Source organism: Semicossyphus pulcher, unplaced genomic scaffold (genome assembly GCF_022749685.1).
Source record: "Semicossyphus pulcher isolate SPU_LCO1_2020_fin unplaced genomic scaffold, fSemPul1.0.p SCAF_3, whole genome shotgun sequence".
Lineage (NCBI taxonomy): Eukaryota > Metazoa > Chordata > Actinopteri > Labriformes > Labridae > Semicossyphus > Semicossyphus pulcher.
The window spans coordinates 616,235-632,411 of record NW_027211704.1 but is presented as its reverse complement, the minus strand read 5'-3'; the positions used below and the strand labels follow the sequence as shown (position 1 = coordinate 632,411).

At 44.8% G+C, this 16,177-nt stretch overlaps 2 protein-coding genes across 6 annotated transcripts in view; one reads left to right on the top strand and one right to left on the bottom strand.

Annotated features, from left to right (window-relative positions):
- The first annotated feature begins 515 nt into the window (after positions 1–515).
- Positions 516–8,855, top strand: LOC138605734 (zinc finger E-box-binding homeobox 2-like). Its single transcript, XM_069678149.1, has 8 exons — positions 516–543; positions 786–1,049; positions 2,683–2,892; positions 3,964–4,157; positions 4,273–4,384; positions 4,630–6,113; positions 6,218–6,401; positions 6,546–8,855. Exons 1-8 carry the CDS (start codon positions 516–518, stop codon positions 7,154–7,156), a joined length of 3,087 nt encoding a protein of 1,028 aa, XP_069534250.1. The 3' UTR covers positions 7,157–8,855.
- A 2,359-nt stretch (positions 8,856–11,214) lies between these two features.
- arhgap9 (Rho GTPase activating protein 9) overlaps positions 11,215–16,177 on the bottom strand; it is a 44,599-nt gene continuing 39,636 nt past the window's right edge. For all 5 annotated transcript variants that reach the window (XM_069677813.1, XM_069677815.1, XM_069677816.1 and 2 more), the window contains 2 exons: positions 14,809–14,914; positions 11,215–12,412 (listed from right to left, as the gene is read on the bottom strand). In XM_069677813.1, the coding sequence (XP_069533914.1) occupies positions 12,226–12,412; positions 14,809–14,914 (293 nt within the window). In that variant the 3' untranslated portion in view covers positions 11,215–12,225. The remainder of the gene's footprint in view (positions 12,413–14,808; positions 14,915–16,177) is intronic.

Here is a 16,177-nt window from a genome sequence, read left to right as displayed (position 1 = left end):
TAGTTTGATTTACATTAAATTCAAAGAGATGAATTATGTAACTGAGAAATCCTCTTGATTAATACGTTTTAATGTATTTTATCTGTTTCAAATGAAAGCCACGCAGCACTCTCACTACCGTCAGAGAGAAACCACCGTTTGGAAATGACGCTCAAATTAACCAGAACTGACTATAAATACGTAATATTTCATCCTTTGAACTTTCACCTTGTAGAGATAGTTCAGTTATGTATTTATTTTAAGTCTCACAGTTTGTTGCTTGTTTAGGATTTCTGCCTGCTGAGTGTCTTTGTATGGATCATGATCGGCACATGAAACCACACAGAGCCTTATAAAGCATCTATTAATAAGAAACACATTGGACAGCTTCACATGAAACGGCACGGACCTAAAAAAAACAGAAAAATGAATACAGTTGTTTTTTATGACTTCAAACAACATGTAAGATTCAGTTTGTGAAATTCTGTCTGAGCTCGTCCTGTTTGGTTTCAGTTCCTGACGACGTTTTCAGAATCATGTCGCAGTTTCTCGTTTGTTTTGATGGTAAGAGACAACGACGACAAGACATCCGAAACAATAAGAAAAAACACGTCTGCTGCATTAATAATAATAAATATATATTGATCACCACATAAGAACAGTTGGCATCACATTCGCTGCAGATTAAAGGCAGCGCTCATGCTATTTAAAAACACACCCCTAACGAGCGCACGGCCTGTTCCTGCTGTTTACAAGGCCTCGTCGGTCTTCCTCTTAAATCATTTCTTTTTCTCTCCTCGTCACAGTTGATGCTGAGCCCGTGAGTTCACTGGGGTCTGAGGGAGAGGATGAGGTCGGTCTGTGGAGCCTGGAGCCCCGGGACTGCCAGGAGAGCCTGGACAAGACGAGCCTGACGCCCAGTGAGGGGACGGAGGAGCCCGGCAGCCCTGCTCGCTCCACGCGGCCGCACAGCCTCAGCCCCGGCAGCAGGAGCTACTGGGGGCAGGAGGAGCCGAACGCTGCATCCACCACTGACAGGGAGGGAGACCAGGACCCTTTAAGGATGTACTGTACGTATTGTTACCAAAGCTACGCCCTTATTCTCTGAACTGAAACATTTATATCTGAAGAATGAAAGTGGTATATAAGACTGCTGCGGGACACTTCTGTATGTGTAAACAAGTCCTCAGTGTTTTTCTGATGCAACACACCTCCAGTCTCATGACGCTCCTCACAGCCCTCTAGAAACACCTTCACAGCGGCTCCTTGAAACCGTGCCTTCCCTACAAGCTGTTCTGTCTTTTCACTCTTCTCTTTGAAAAGGCAGCCTTCTGAAAGCATGACAAAAGAACTCATCCCACACAATGTCACAATATTTCCATGCATCAAAGAGGTGACGTTACGGTACTGAAATCAGCGCTGCGCGACGTGAGGCTTTCCCTTTTATTTAGGGGAGATCAAAGGCTCACGCGGCTTGCCTACTAACAATCACTTAGCTCTCTCGCCTCGTGTGATTTGGCCCTGCCTGATGAAGGCAAAGCTGAGTTTTTACAACGCTCAACCGCACAGGCTCTTCCCTTTCACCACATAAAAAAACAGCTCGAAATATGCCAACATCTGCAAACATTTGAAAAATCTTCCTCAAAGTCGCTGTAAGCTGGCTCTCTCTCTCTCTCTCTCTCTCTGGCTGCCTGTCACTGCACTCAAGGGCACGAATGAGAAAGAATTCTTCAAGTAGTTTCATATCTGGCCAAACAGAACCCTGAGTATATTGTGTTATATGTCAGTCCTCAGTCAGCAGTTTAGTTTCATTAGATTCTGTTGCAGCAGCATGTGACTGTTTACAGAATATAGGTACACACAGTCTCACACATTCATATGAACAAGGCATGTACACAGAGTCAGAGAGCCTCTGTGAGAAATGTGATTTAACACTTAAATAAATAAATGAATAAATATATATTTTCTAATTATTTTTTTGGCCTTTTTGGCCTTTGAGCTAAGCTAACGTGGCACCACATTCAGCAGGTTTTTAGTACAAAATCTATAAAACAAATGTTCTGTTCTTTTCATGGTCTGACACTTTTATTCGTCTGTTTTTGTTGTACGTGTTGTATTTATGATCCCAACACTGCTCTCAGCCAGGACTGCTATTTGCCTCAGACTTTAATTCAATTCAAAACTTTAGGCCCAGATGAAAAGAAAAGACAATACACAAAATAAGTTATACTAAAGCACAAAAAAGTTCATGGTTTAAAATGTTAAATATATACAACAATTAGCATCTGATAGGGAGGCAGTGGATTGGCAGCGCGTAGTTCAACAAGATGATAACGTCCTCTGAGGCATCGAGCCAGAAAATAAATGCATACGTAAGGTTTCTTATCTTTTTAAAATTTTCAAACAATAAACATACGAGCCACAACCTCCGCTTTTCAATATACATATTACTTTTTTTAAAGATTATTTTATTGGCTTTTTGCCTCCATGAGAAAGGACAGCTGAAGAGAGCGAGGACATGTGGGCAGGAGAGAGTGTGCGCCAAATGAGCGCAGACCGGCGTTCGACCTGCTATCAGTGCGTTGATGACTGTGGCCTCTGGACACGCGGCGCCTGCTCTACTAACTGGACTAAAGCAGCGCTCCATACATATCACTTTTTATCGATATTTAAGTTCCTCTTTATCTCTGTCTTTGTCTCCAGGTAAGAACTCAGACTCCCAGAATGCCTTGGAGGACCTAGCCCACTTTGAGTTTCTGGCCCAGCTGAGGAAGGCCTCTACCTCGGCCAGTCTCTTGGACCATCTGAACCACAACGGCACAGCAGCTGCGTACCACCCGGGCAGCAGGCACGATGAGCTGCCACCCGCCATCTGGTCACCAGGAGCTCAGCATCACTCACCTGAGGGAGCAGGTAGGACAGCAAGAGAGCAGCTGCAATGATACTGAAGAGAAGATGAAAAGGCTACCTCTGAGCCAGGCAGTGTGCTGGCTGACAGGCTGACAGTAAAGAGCAGTGATGCAACATATATCAGATTCTATATGCAGATGTTATGGAGAGGGAAGTGAGTGGTTTGCATTTATCAGCTTATCGATGCTAAACGTTTGTTTAGACGTTATTTAGAAGTTAGACGTCCACAGTCCTGCAGCAGGAACATGTGCTCCTCCTACTTTCAGCTTGTTCAACATTTTGAGGTCGTTTTGTTTAATCGTTCACCAATAAGAATTGAAATCAAGTGAAAATAAGATTCATATTCAGACTTTGTTGTCTGTAACATTATAACTTTAATGCATTTACACTGACTAAAATAACTTGAGTACTGCACACTGTCTGTCTGAGTCTTAAGAGATATTTGTATGTATAGAAGTGTTACATGAGCACAGGTGTTACTCAGGTGATCTATGAATCCAGCCATCTAGCAATATGCATACCTGTGTGATAACAGGCAGAACATTGTAAATGTAATTCTCTAACGTTTGTTTCTACAGGATGTCTGAAGCAGAATCAGTCGTAGTTTAAAAGTGTGCCTGTTATCCAAAACCTGGTGGCTGCTTCATGTACAGTCCCGTCCTCACACCCTGTGTGCTGTTATTGGCTGGATGCTGTCCGCCCTCTGCCCAAACGTTCACACCGACACACTGATCAGAGCTAAATAACAAAATACATGCAGAGGGCAGGATCTCTGCAGATCCAGACTCCACCACACACTTGCAGTGGGTCCAGCAGACGGCTGACAGGGATTATTTTTGTACAAGTCTTTACATAGTTGTGAAGGAAACTTAGAAACAGTATACTTAAGCGGAATGTGAGAGTGAGTGCGGGTGTCGTGGGATATATGTCATGGTGATACGCCCGAGTGTGCCCTGCATTTTGCTCACTATAAACTGGGATACGCTCCGACTCTATGCAACACTGAGAATAAACAAGTTATCAAATGTATGGATTACTGGTATATATCTGACCTCACCTCTCTGTGGACTCCAGATGTAGGAAGGAGCCAGCAGGCCTGCCCATTCTGCCACAGGATGTATCAGCGAGGAGCCTCTCTGAGGGACCACATCAAGTACTGTCAGGACAGAGAGGGGGTCCACATGGCCTGTCCGCTCTGTGGATACACTGCCACCCATAGGGCACAGATGGAGCGGCACCTGGCTCTTCACAACCAAGTGCAGGACAAGGTAAAGACACACGGGAGAAATGATTCCAGCTGTGAGGACAAAATATAATAACCATAATGTGCAGTGTCCTGATTTGATTTGAGTCCCTGAATGTGTTTTATTATTTAAATCCCAGAGTGCCATCTGTTTGGATCAAGCCATGGAGACCAGGAAGTTCAAATGTCTGCAGTGTGGGAAAGCGTTCAAGTACAAACACCACCTCAAAGAGCATCTCCGTATCCACAGCGGTGAGACAAAAGAACATCCAAATAACATCCAAACAGTTGTACCCATCAATTTGCTATTGTTTCCACTGTATGACTAACCCTTACTTACCGTGCCAGTTATACGGTATGAAATTATACCTTATTTGAAGTGCTGAAAAAAACCCAAGTAAAAACAATTCATGACAGGACCAGAAAAACTAAGAAAATTATACGGATCACACACAAGTCGAAGGTATTTTCAACCTTCTCCTGTCTGTCTGTTCTAGGTGAGAAACCGTACGAGTGCTCCAACTGCAAGAAGCGTTTCTCTCACTCTGGATCCTACAGCTCCCACTTAAGCAGCAAAAAGTGCCTGAATGGAGGAAACACAGGAGGAGCAGGCGGTGCGTTTAACGGACACAGCCAAAACTCCTACCACCCGTCATTTTCAACGTCTCCCTCTGCAGGCGGGGGGAGAAACAGTCATGACAAGGGCTCTCCGATGGCTTCACAGATCCACGATAATAGCAGAAGTCTGGGTCGAGTACCGGAGGATCCTCAGCAGCTTTCACTGCAGGACCCGAACCACACGGGCTTCCCCAGAGCTTCAGACCTGGCTCGGCTTTGGGAGCCCTCTGCAGAGCTCTCCCTGAGGGCCAGCATACTTAAAGGGACCACCCTGCTGCCTTATCTGCACTCTGGGACCAAGTTTGAGCAGATGCTGCAGGAGATGCTTCACAGGGAGGTGAGGAAAGACGAGGACATGGACAGAGGAGGAGCTGCAATGGAGGAAAGGAGGGTGATTTATAACGGAGGAGGGCCGGAGAGTAAAGTGTCACCTGAGAGGAGAAGAGAGTTGGTCGGTGAAGGGGAGAGAGGTGTGCTCGGCGTGACGTGCCGCTGGTGCTCCCAGCTTTTCCCCAATGTGGCGGTGCTCCTGCAGCACGAGCGCTACCTCTGTAAGATGAACCGCGAGGGAGTGGAGGTGTCTGAGGGCCTTCACAGCAAAGAGCTCTCCTCGCCTCCTTTATTCTTCCCCAGACCTGCTCTCCAACCGGAGAACAGCAAACCAAGTGAAGTCACCAACGGCCTCTCTGGAAACAAATCCCCATCACAGAAGCCCAGCTGGCACTCCGTCCCGCAGCAGCTCCTGGTCGCGATGCACTCCTCCCCACAGCCCCTCCACAATGCACGAGCCTTCTGGTCCAGCCAGGAAAAGGGAAGCCCGAGCCAGGCGATCAACCGCTCCCCGGAGATGTCATCACCTCGACCCAGGAGGAGAGTTCCCTCTTCAGGATTCGGGTCTCCAGTTTGCCTCGACCTCACCAGCTGTCCTCCTGAGCTGTCATCGCCTCTGCATCCGAGCGGCAGCCCCTGGTCTGCACAGAATGAACCTCTGGACCTCTCCCTGCCCAAACACCTCTCAGACCAAGAGAAAAACAAAACTGTCAACGGCAACTCAGCCAGAGGAGAGAAGAGAGAGCTCGGGGCTCAGCAGCTCAGGAGGCCGAGTCCAACTTCACATCTTCCCCTTCACCATCACCCTGTCTTCAGCGGGACCGGGGCTCCTGTGTTTCCAGGTGCCTTATATAATGGGTTTCCTATCTTCAGCCAGTCCGGTTTAGGGCTCCCAGGGCCTGATGGCATCGCAGTGAATCCATTCAGCCAGCCTGCTAACAGCCCCGGCTTCCTCTCTCCTATGGCTTACATGATGGAGGCAGACGCAGAGGCAGCGCTGCAAAAGATCCACCAGGAGAGACAAGTTCTCATGGTGAGTGAAGAAGATCATGAATTCTATTATACAGTCAGGCACTGCTCTAAGAATGTGCAGACTTGGAGTAAAAGGTATAAAATTGAAATGTTTTTCTTGCACAGGGTGAGGCGTTAAGCCGCGGAGCTCTGGACTACCTCTCTCTCATGGATGACGGTCTGGACGGAGAAGGAGGGCCGGGGAGGAAGAGACTAAAGAAAACAGACGAGGGGCTTTATGCTTGTGACATCTGTGAAAAAACCTTTCAGAAGAGCAGCTCCCTGCTCCGACACAAATACGAGCACACAGGTCAGCAGTTTGTGCAGAAACACTAAACATGATGTGAACAAAAGAAACAGATTTCTTAACATTTAAAAGTCATTCACGTGTTTTGAATTTCAAAATGCTGCAACATTTCGGATATTAGAAATGATTTCTCTGTATTTGTTTCAGGCAAGCGTCCCCATGAGTGCAAGATCTGCAACAAGGCCTTCAAGCACAAGCACCATCTGATCGAGCACAGCCGGCTGCACTCTGGAGAGAAACCCTACCAATGTGACAAGTGTGGCAAGCGCTTCTCTCACTCAGGCTCGTACTCGCAGCACATGAACCACCGCTACGCCTACTGCAGCAAAGACCAGGACCCAGACCAAGACCAGGAGGAGATGCCTCTCACCCCAGGGGCAGGACACAACCTCGGGGGCCGCCTATCTGACGAGACCCCTCTGTCCATGGAGGACACTCAGACCCCGCACTCCTTCCTCAGCGATTCCAGTCTGGACGGAGCTGCCGAGATCCTCAAAGAGGAGGAGGAAGAGGAGGAAGATAAAGACGCAGGAGTCAGTAATGGTCGCGTGGAGTTGTCTGGAGTAGCGGAGGAGATGGGAGGTAGCCCCATCCAAGAATCACCTTCTGGGGAGAACGGAGAGAGAAATATTTACGATGTGGGAAACCATACGGAGAGCACGGAGAGGAAATTGTGGGACAGTGAGGAGCGGAACGGAGACTTGGACAAATGTGAACTGAGCCTGGATTTAACGGATTTACCCAGAATAAAAACTTAAGGAGACTTTAACAATCCGAAACAATGCATATAGTATATATATATATATTTGTTTGTTTTTTATATTACATAAAACCTCCACCGAGTTTTTACACATTTTACAACATAAAAAAAATGCACAGAAATGCCAAAGCAGCCTTAAAGTGGATGAAGCCATATCGACAAAACATATGTGACAAAGATCAGTAGTCTATCATCAAAACAAGACTTGATGAACCTACAGTGTTAGATTTGTTTTGTTCTTTTTATTGTTGTCTGAGAGCTGAGAGATTCGACTCATCTGAAGCCGTGTCACAAGTCCAGATGTGAGTGTGACGATGCAGGAATGTCACTTATTATACGCTTGCTGCTGCTGACTGTTGCACAACTCACAGAAGCTTTTATATTTTAACATCCAGGATTCAGAACATTTTAGTTTTTAACTTGCTTTGAACATTTTGACTGTTCGCATGGATCAGTCACCGAGTCAGTGAGGCACGGCGGTCCGGTGAGGCGCGCGGCGGTCCGGTGAGGCGCAAGGCTGTCCGGTGTGGCGCGTGCCGGTCCAGTATCCACAAGGCTAAATAAATGTTTGTAGGATAGACGCAGTATTCAGAGACGTCCTTTAAAGGAACATCTTTGTAGATGAACTGTTACAGACGCAGCCAGATTTCGTTTGCATATTTATTCCTCCTTAGTGCAAGTAACACTCAATTTTCAATATTCTGGGCTGTTATTTGAGAAATCTTTACCTCTATTTTAGGAAACAAACATTAACTTGTTTTTAAGGAACATACCAACATGCAGCTATTACCTTGTACCAAAGCTAGTGAGGCCTTAGAGTAAATGTGAGTGTTCACTGAGAACATTTACTGTTCATGCTGTGAAATCACCAGGTCAAACCAGCTTCAGGTTAACTGTGGTGCTCATTGGCTTTTAATATTCAACATCTGTTTAGTAGTTTAGATTAGGCGGTAAAAAGAGGAAGAAGTGGAGGGAGGCTTATTTATTGTTTTAAACAGAAAGCAGTGGACTGCAGCTTTTTAATCGTACGCTTGCAAGCTCACTTCTGCATTTCGTCTGGGTGAAATGGGCAAAAGATGAAGTCAGTATTTTGTTGTTTTTTTTCCTTTTGAGGGAGCAAACAAAACGTGCACTGTCTCACCGTTTGTGTAATAATCCCACAAAAAAAAAACTTCTTTGTTTCATTTAAAAGCTCAAATTTCTCCTATTTCTCGTAATGATTGACACGTGCTGCAGCCTGTTTTCACACGCCCGGAACATTGTGTCACATTTCTGGGTTTGTCTCTTGAGGTGTGGCGGTGGGTCAAGACTCAGGACACACACATCAGCTTTTAACTTCCTCTTTCCGACTGCAGTGTAGTCAACGTGAAAAGTGCCTCAGATGCTCTCGGGCCCTGTGAGTAATCCCACAAAGCATTGGTGCCACCAGATAACACGGTGATGCGTGAGGTGTGACTAAGCTTGTAGCATTCATGCATACCGGGCGCCAAAAACACACTTCTTGGTCCTAATGTGTGTGTATGTGTGTTTATCACCAAAGATCTGCATATGTGACACACCAACTGCCGCTCTACTCGTGCATAGTTCCTTACCTGTTACTGAGTTTAAGAACAGGTTTCCTTTCACTCAGCACACTTTTTATATGAAGCAGAATTTGTAGAACTTTTGTAAGACTTTCTATCTATATTTTTGCATGTTTGTGGATATTTGTAATAAAATTGTACATACTTTGTCACAAGAATCTTGTGTTTGATTGTTTTTTTCTAATTCAAAGTCAACATAAACCTCGACATGATCAAACATCAGACAACAAGTTCTGTTTGTCTTCTTAATTTAGCACGAGATAGTTTGAAGCTCAGCTGTTTGGGCCCCTCAGTTTCCCACCACAGTAAACACTTTCTGTCATCACCCATATCTGCAGACTGCATTGTTACACCAACCTCTCTGTGGCTCTGTGTGTTTGCATGATGATTCATCAGAGGTGGCTGCTCTGTGCCTGTGAACCTGCGTATGCGGCCGGGGCTGAGCAGCTCTGCTGGTATTTGATACACTGAGCTTTAGGTTTAACGGCAGGTTGAGTAAACAATCTGCTAACCGTAACATTAACAAACCGTGCCGGCTGACGCAGGTCGGATACTTCAGGGTGCCCTGCATCAGCAGCATTTAGTCAACCGTAGCATCAACAATCAGTGATGTTATGACGCGATAGCTCGGCTGTGTTTTTTGGATCAACAGTGAGTAAGATGACATTTAGGGGAACATTGTCTCGACTTATATTTGCGGTGTACAGACAGCGGGCTCAGCATCAGCATCACTTGCAAACATGCTGCAAGGCCGACCATGAGCAACAGGTTGTCACACTGGGTGCTGAGCGAGCTGAAGTTTCGATTCCCTGAACCAACTGCTAAGAGGAGCAATATGAAGAGCTCACACAGCTAGAGACGTGCTCTAATGATGGGACGATCAACTAGAGCGACCACACGAGCACCTGAGATAGCCTTAGACTGCAAAGGAGCAAACATCTCCACCTGGCATGAGAGGGATTCTCTGTGATCATTTCTCCTCTTCATCCTAACTAATCTAATGTAAGGAAATAAATGCAAACAACTTACCAACAGAAAAAAGACATCATATCCAGATACAGAAGGAGCTGTGTTTGTTGTAAACCTTCAGTCCTGCAGAATAAGACTCTTTACTCAACATGCATCTCACCACATTCCTGCAAAGTTTCACTTTATAGTTGAAACACTGAAAATGTAATCATTTGATTTGGAGGAAGAACATGCAGAAGATGAAAACATTCTCATACTTTCACATTTTTTTAAGAAACACTTCTACACACTCAGAAACATCTTGTTGCAGCTCTGCAGCAAACAACATAACTGCCTACAGATGCAGAAACGGGTTTGAACTTCAGCAATCTCAGACTGTTCCATTTCATCCGTGCACAATCTGTCATCGTATGCAAATTTCTCCAAAGCTTTGCAGCTCTTCTGTCCATCTCTTATCCACATTTGACTACAACAGACACCATACAGAAGTTTATATTCTGCATTGTATAAATATATTAAGGAACATCGTGCGTGGCGTTATTAAATGATGAATCATGAATCAGTCAAAGAAAGAAACTAAAGAAAGAAAAGCGCGCAGCATATAAAGATGAAGTAATAGAGTTTGACTTTTACTGCCACACACTGCTGATTATGAGGGAGGGTGTTTGATTGTGTGTGCGATGGACTGATTCTATTTTGGGGAGCAATTAGCACCATCACACCAGCGGGAATAAAACACATCATAGAGCTGAAAGGCTACAGCAGTCTCCTGCCACCGACAGGAAAATCCCTCCGTCTCAGAAAGGAGAACAAAACATACGTTAAACACACTTTATCAATGACTGAATTAATCAATGTTTTTCGGCTGTTGTATTTTCTTTTAGTGCTGTAATAAATGGAAACACTCTCAGACTTACGGCTGTCAAAAGAAACTGTAAAGCTGCACCAATGACTGAGGCATAGCTGTATATGTGCATATATGCATGTGGATCACATAAACAAATGTGGTTGTCTATTTAAGAAGAGTCAATCAAATGAAAGGGCGACCTTGAGGAGCGCGCTGTAATCAAAGGTTCAGATGACTCTCCATCAGTCAGCTACACATCACTTCAGCCCCTCCTGCACACTCGTAAGACTTGAAATAATACGAACATAAAAATGAATAAATACATCTAATAAAACCTTCGCAGATCTACGAGCTCTTTCCCCCCCGTGCCTCCTTTCTGCTCTTTTTTGTCTCCTGCCAAACCCACAGTCAATATAAAATTACCAAAGCCACAGAGTGAGCGAGTGAGAGGGTTTTTTGGGGGGAAAATCCACATTTTTTAAACATATGCATTTCCAGTTCCTCTTTTGTTCTGTTATTAAAAGCAGCATTTGCACCAATCACAGGGGATGCCTCCGCCCGCCGCGTCTCTGAGGGCCACATACCTCCACACACTTCTACTATCTGTCACGCAACCTCGGCACAAACAGCCCAACAGACACATCCAAACACATCAAATCAGTTCGCTTTTGTTTTTTATTGCAGGAGAGTTTACAATCAGGTCCAGGCAATATTTTAACGACGCACTCTTCATAGCGAATATAACAGTTTGAATTTGGCTAATATATATCATTGCTAGGTTACACATTGTATGCAAAGTGCTACTAGTTGACAATGACGGTATTTCACATATTTACAATAGTTTTAACTTAATCTGAGGAGTTTGCACGAATAAAAATAGAAGACAAATCCAATTTTGTACAATAAGGGGAGACTTTAAAGGTCCACACACTGAAAAGTACAATTTGGTACACAGGAACAGTTGCTGCCCTCTTGGCACATTCATCACTAAAAGCTTCCTCTCCCCTTTAAACGTCTGAAATAAACCTGTAAATCTTCCTCTAAACACTGTACGGCTTCAGCAGAGATGCTGGCACACGGACACGCCAGGCTTTCTTCTTGCTTGTTTGCATATTTTACATTTGAAATCCACTCTACAGGTGAGATCTGTCCTCAGTCCTTGCTGCACGAGGTGCTGGTGCTTGTGTTTTCACAGTGAGATGGTTCTGCTTAGTTCTGTTTCAGTGCTACGTTAAGACACATCCTTTCTCACATTCCTTGATAAATAAGTGATCAATATGCGGCTAGCCGGAGCAGCTGGAGGAGATTAATCACTTTTATGGCTGTTTTTTATCCTGATCAAGTCTGAAACATCAAGGAAAAGTGACAAGGAGGCGTCTGTTCCAGCAGTGAACACCGGGGCTCCACATCTGAAGACAAAGTCACAAGTACTGCAGCTACAATTGGGTTGTTTTACTATTATTGTTTTAACATGGCTTTATATGGAGGCCAGATGTCATGATTAGCAACTTTCTGTCCTGGTTCTTTTTAACCCGTAATTAACTTTTTGATGTGAAATCCTTTTTACACCACATGAGTCAACGTGCAGAGAGGACAAGCGGCTGCACTACTTGTGCTTTCGTCTGATCTGGAGGAGCGTTTCGACAGAGACCCCTCGGTCCAGAAAGATCAAGAGGCGCCTCTTATTCCAAAGATGTGGTCAAACTCGCTGAGGATGAGCTCCACCGCCTGGTTTTGGTACACCATGTTCACCGCCATGTTGCCGTTGTCCCGCTCAGGGCGCATCAAGGTCGGCCCAAACACGATGCCGATGTTCTGGGTGGTCATTCGGTTGGTGTCTGAATGCTCCAACACTCTGCAGACAGAGAAGAAGACACAGAGAAAGAGATCGAAAATATCAGTAACGAATAAAAAAACTTGGGGTTTGAATAATTCCAACACTTTTACCCAGCTTGAAAAATCTCACCAACTTTTTGATGGGCAGCCATGGAATAAATAAATCCTAATTATATTTGTAATCCCCTGATGTGTCCTCTAGCGCCACCACGAGCCTAACATTCGTTACTGTCTATGGCTCAACAAACCTCTAAGTGGATTCAACTCCTCAGTAATCATTTTACGAGTTTACGGTCTCAGCTGCTCGTTTCGAATCTTCTTCGAAGTTGTGGTGACATTACGTGTAAAAAAGACAATAGAGCACGGTATGCTGTTGGGTGTGGCTTCCTGTGATCCAATCAATGCACATCCACCCCTCCGCTAAATATCGTCACGTATGGCTCAAAAAAACAAACAAAAAAACAAGATGGCAGCAGCCAAACATGGAGGTCATTAAAACAGCTGTTCACAGGTGACAGTGGCTACGCCCCCTCTTTTTACAATGTATGGTTAACGTTGTTAAAACTGGTTTGTCCAAAACAACAAGTGTTCCTCTCAGACTGAGCTGGACTTTGTAACAAGCAAATATAAGCAAATATTAGCATGCTAATATGCTAAACTTAAAATAGAAAGGTGAACATGATGGGGAAAACAGAACTGCTAAACATTAGCATGTATGTACAGCATCACAGGGCAGCTAGCATAGCTTTATTCTTTTTACTCTCCTGTTAACCTCAGCTATATAAGTGCTAATTAGCAAACGTTAGGGGGCTAACAGGCTACTAAAAAAAGACGGTGAACATGGTAAATTTTATACCTGCTAAACATCAGCATTAGCATTTAGAGCAGCTAAATCGCAGCTAAATCGGCCTCAGCTGTAACTTGTGTTCAGTGCTAATTAGCAAATGTAAGGGCGCTAACAAGCTAAACTAAAAAAAGACGGTGAACATGATAAATATGGTCAGTGTGTTAGCATGTAACTACAGCCTCAGAGAGCAGCTAGCGTAGCTGTAGGCTCAACAAGAAAGCATAGACTCTCCTTTTCAGCAACTGTTAGCAAGCTAACACACTATAATAAACATTATACCTGCTAGCATAAGAATTAGCCTGTAAAAACAGCCTCACAGAGCAGCTAGCATGGCTGCAGACTTGTCTGGATTGTACGTATAGAGATGACAGCTAACTGCAGTACAGCTTCATGCTTGTGGTCAGCATGTCACATCCTTGTAATTCTTAGAAACACAGTTACTGCACGAATCAGCGTTCGTACATCCACCACGGCCATCTTGTTTTTGCATGCATGTTCAGGTCAATGTATCTGCACTGTGCAATCTAGATCTGGGAACACGAGTGTCTAAATCCAGCGCTGTATCCACCTATGTTGGTGTGTGTGTGTGTGTGTGTGTGTGATCGGTGGGGGACACAGGAATGGGTTGAAGCCACAGAGTGAGGCATTCTTCTAAAAATGCCATTCCCACCAAGCCACAGAAGCAGCCAGCAATTGCTCAAAACTTCCACATTAAAAAGAGAGGAGGAAAAAAGGGAGAGAGAGAGGGAAGAGGGGGGAGAAAAAGGAGCGAGCGAGGGAGAGAGAAAAGAGAGAGGTTCCAGTGGTGGCGGCGGTGGTGTTGGTATGCCTTCCAGCAGACGAACCACAAGGCTCCCATGGGACCTTCGAGGCAAGGAGGAGAGCAGGAGGGAGGGAGGAAAAAAAGGATGGAAAGAGGAGGAAGAAAGGAGGAAAAAGGAGACTATAAAGAAAAGAGGGAAGAGAATGAAAAGGAAATAAGAAGACAAAAGAGAGAGAGAGAGAGCGAAGAGGCAATGGGGGTGATTGAGCGGGGAGATAATAAATGAGAAACAGAGCGAGGGAGGGGGGGAGAAGGAATGACAGCGGGGAGAGAAAGACAGAGAGTTGACAAATTCATGGGGCCTCCACCACACCCTGGCACAAACATCGGCCTCAGAACACGAACGCTCACCCCTGAAGTGGAAGGAAAAACCATAGGCGGTAAAAAACACAGATTTTATGTACTGTAAAAGGAACTGGCTCGCAGAACATGGTGCACCATTCATCTTCCTCCAGCCGTTTCATCTTCGCAGGGACACAAAGTTAACAACAGAGTGATCCTGGTACAGCACGGGCATACTTTAGGAGCTGCGGCCAAAGAATCCCGGACAGAGAGAATACTGGGAACGACGAGCAAAGTGCTCCCTCTTGTGGTCAGACTCAGAAGGAAAAGTTGTGAGGAGATTTAATTTCCCTTTGAGGGCATCTGGTTCATATCTTTGTGTCAAAATGTGACAGACAAATGAAAGCAAGATAAAAAAAAAAAAGCATTTTCGGTATTCGTTTTTTACTCCTTCCTCTCTCACCGTCTGAGATGGCGGCACATGAACTTCAGCGTGTCGTGGTTCGGGGGAGGCATGCTGAGCACCAGACACTTCAAGCGATGAACTTTGTCCAAGTAGTCCGACATCTCTGCAACACAGAGCAAGAGACGAGTCACATCACAATAAATGTCATCACTTGCATCCCATTTCATGTGCTGAGCATCAGAAACCAGATTTACATACTGATATCATGTGTAGTCTCTCAGCATGCACTATCTAATCTGATACAGCAGCGTGCAATTATCAACTGTCACCACTGTGGTTTGATGAGCAGTGAATTCATGATCACGTTTTGTGCAAGACAAAAAAGTAGTGCAGATGGATAAGGAGCAGGGCGTCCATACAGGGAACATTCGTTATCTTTTTGTTGCAAGATTTCTAACTGAATGTAATTATTTTGAAAAGCCAGATTACCTCGTCAGTAAGTCGGAGATATTCTGATGCGTTGTGTTATCACAGAAGTTTATGTTAATTCACTGATAAAGATCGCAGTTACGGGAAAAGTGTAGTGATTTTTATTACTGTCACCAAACCCCACGAAGAGATCAAAATCATGATGGTTGACTCACTGAGCGTTGTATGTGAGCCTGGTCCGGTTTACTCTTCAGTGTAATGGACCAAATAACCAATCAAAACATTTAGCAGCAGAGCAGCGCGGTCATGACGCTGTAAAAACTCACTAAAGCAACTATTCTGTATTCATCCACAGCTGAAAATAGTCCCCCAAAAAGCACCACTTGTTACTCCTTGAGTAATGATTGTTTTTTTACCGACAGTAAAAGCACTGAAAGATACTCTTTGTTTCTGCTTCTCCTTCACGTGGATCCTCTCTTCATGTCTCTCACATGTTTGGTTGTTTATCGTTCACAGTGAAAAAGTGAAAGCTGCATAATTCTGTGTTTTTTAAAAAGGTCGCCTCTGAAACGGGCCGTTCAGAACAGCTGCAGGTTTCTACGTCGAACCTTTGGCTGAAATCGACCAATCGTCATTCACCGTCGTTCACCTCAGGCTGCCTTCTCGCACGAGCTTGTAGTCGAGTCGTTGACGAGATTTCAACGTAACATTCTGATACCGCCTGGTGATTCTGGCTCGTACATGTAAGGCCGAATAACGTCGTAGAGCAGCCATGTTTTCTACAACTTTGTGTGACAGTGCAGTGCGGCCGCACACTTGGGGGAGGGGCTACACGGTCACTCCACTGTCAGCCTATCGTGGCTAAGGTCTGACCTTTGACCGGTAAAACGGCTTGTTGGTTTCAGGAGGAAGGAGAGGCTCCGAAACATAATTAAAATATGTGCACAAGTTTTAAAAGGAAACAAACTTTACCAGCGTGATTCAAACACGATAGAAT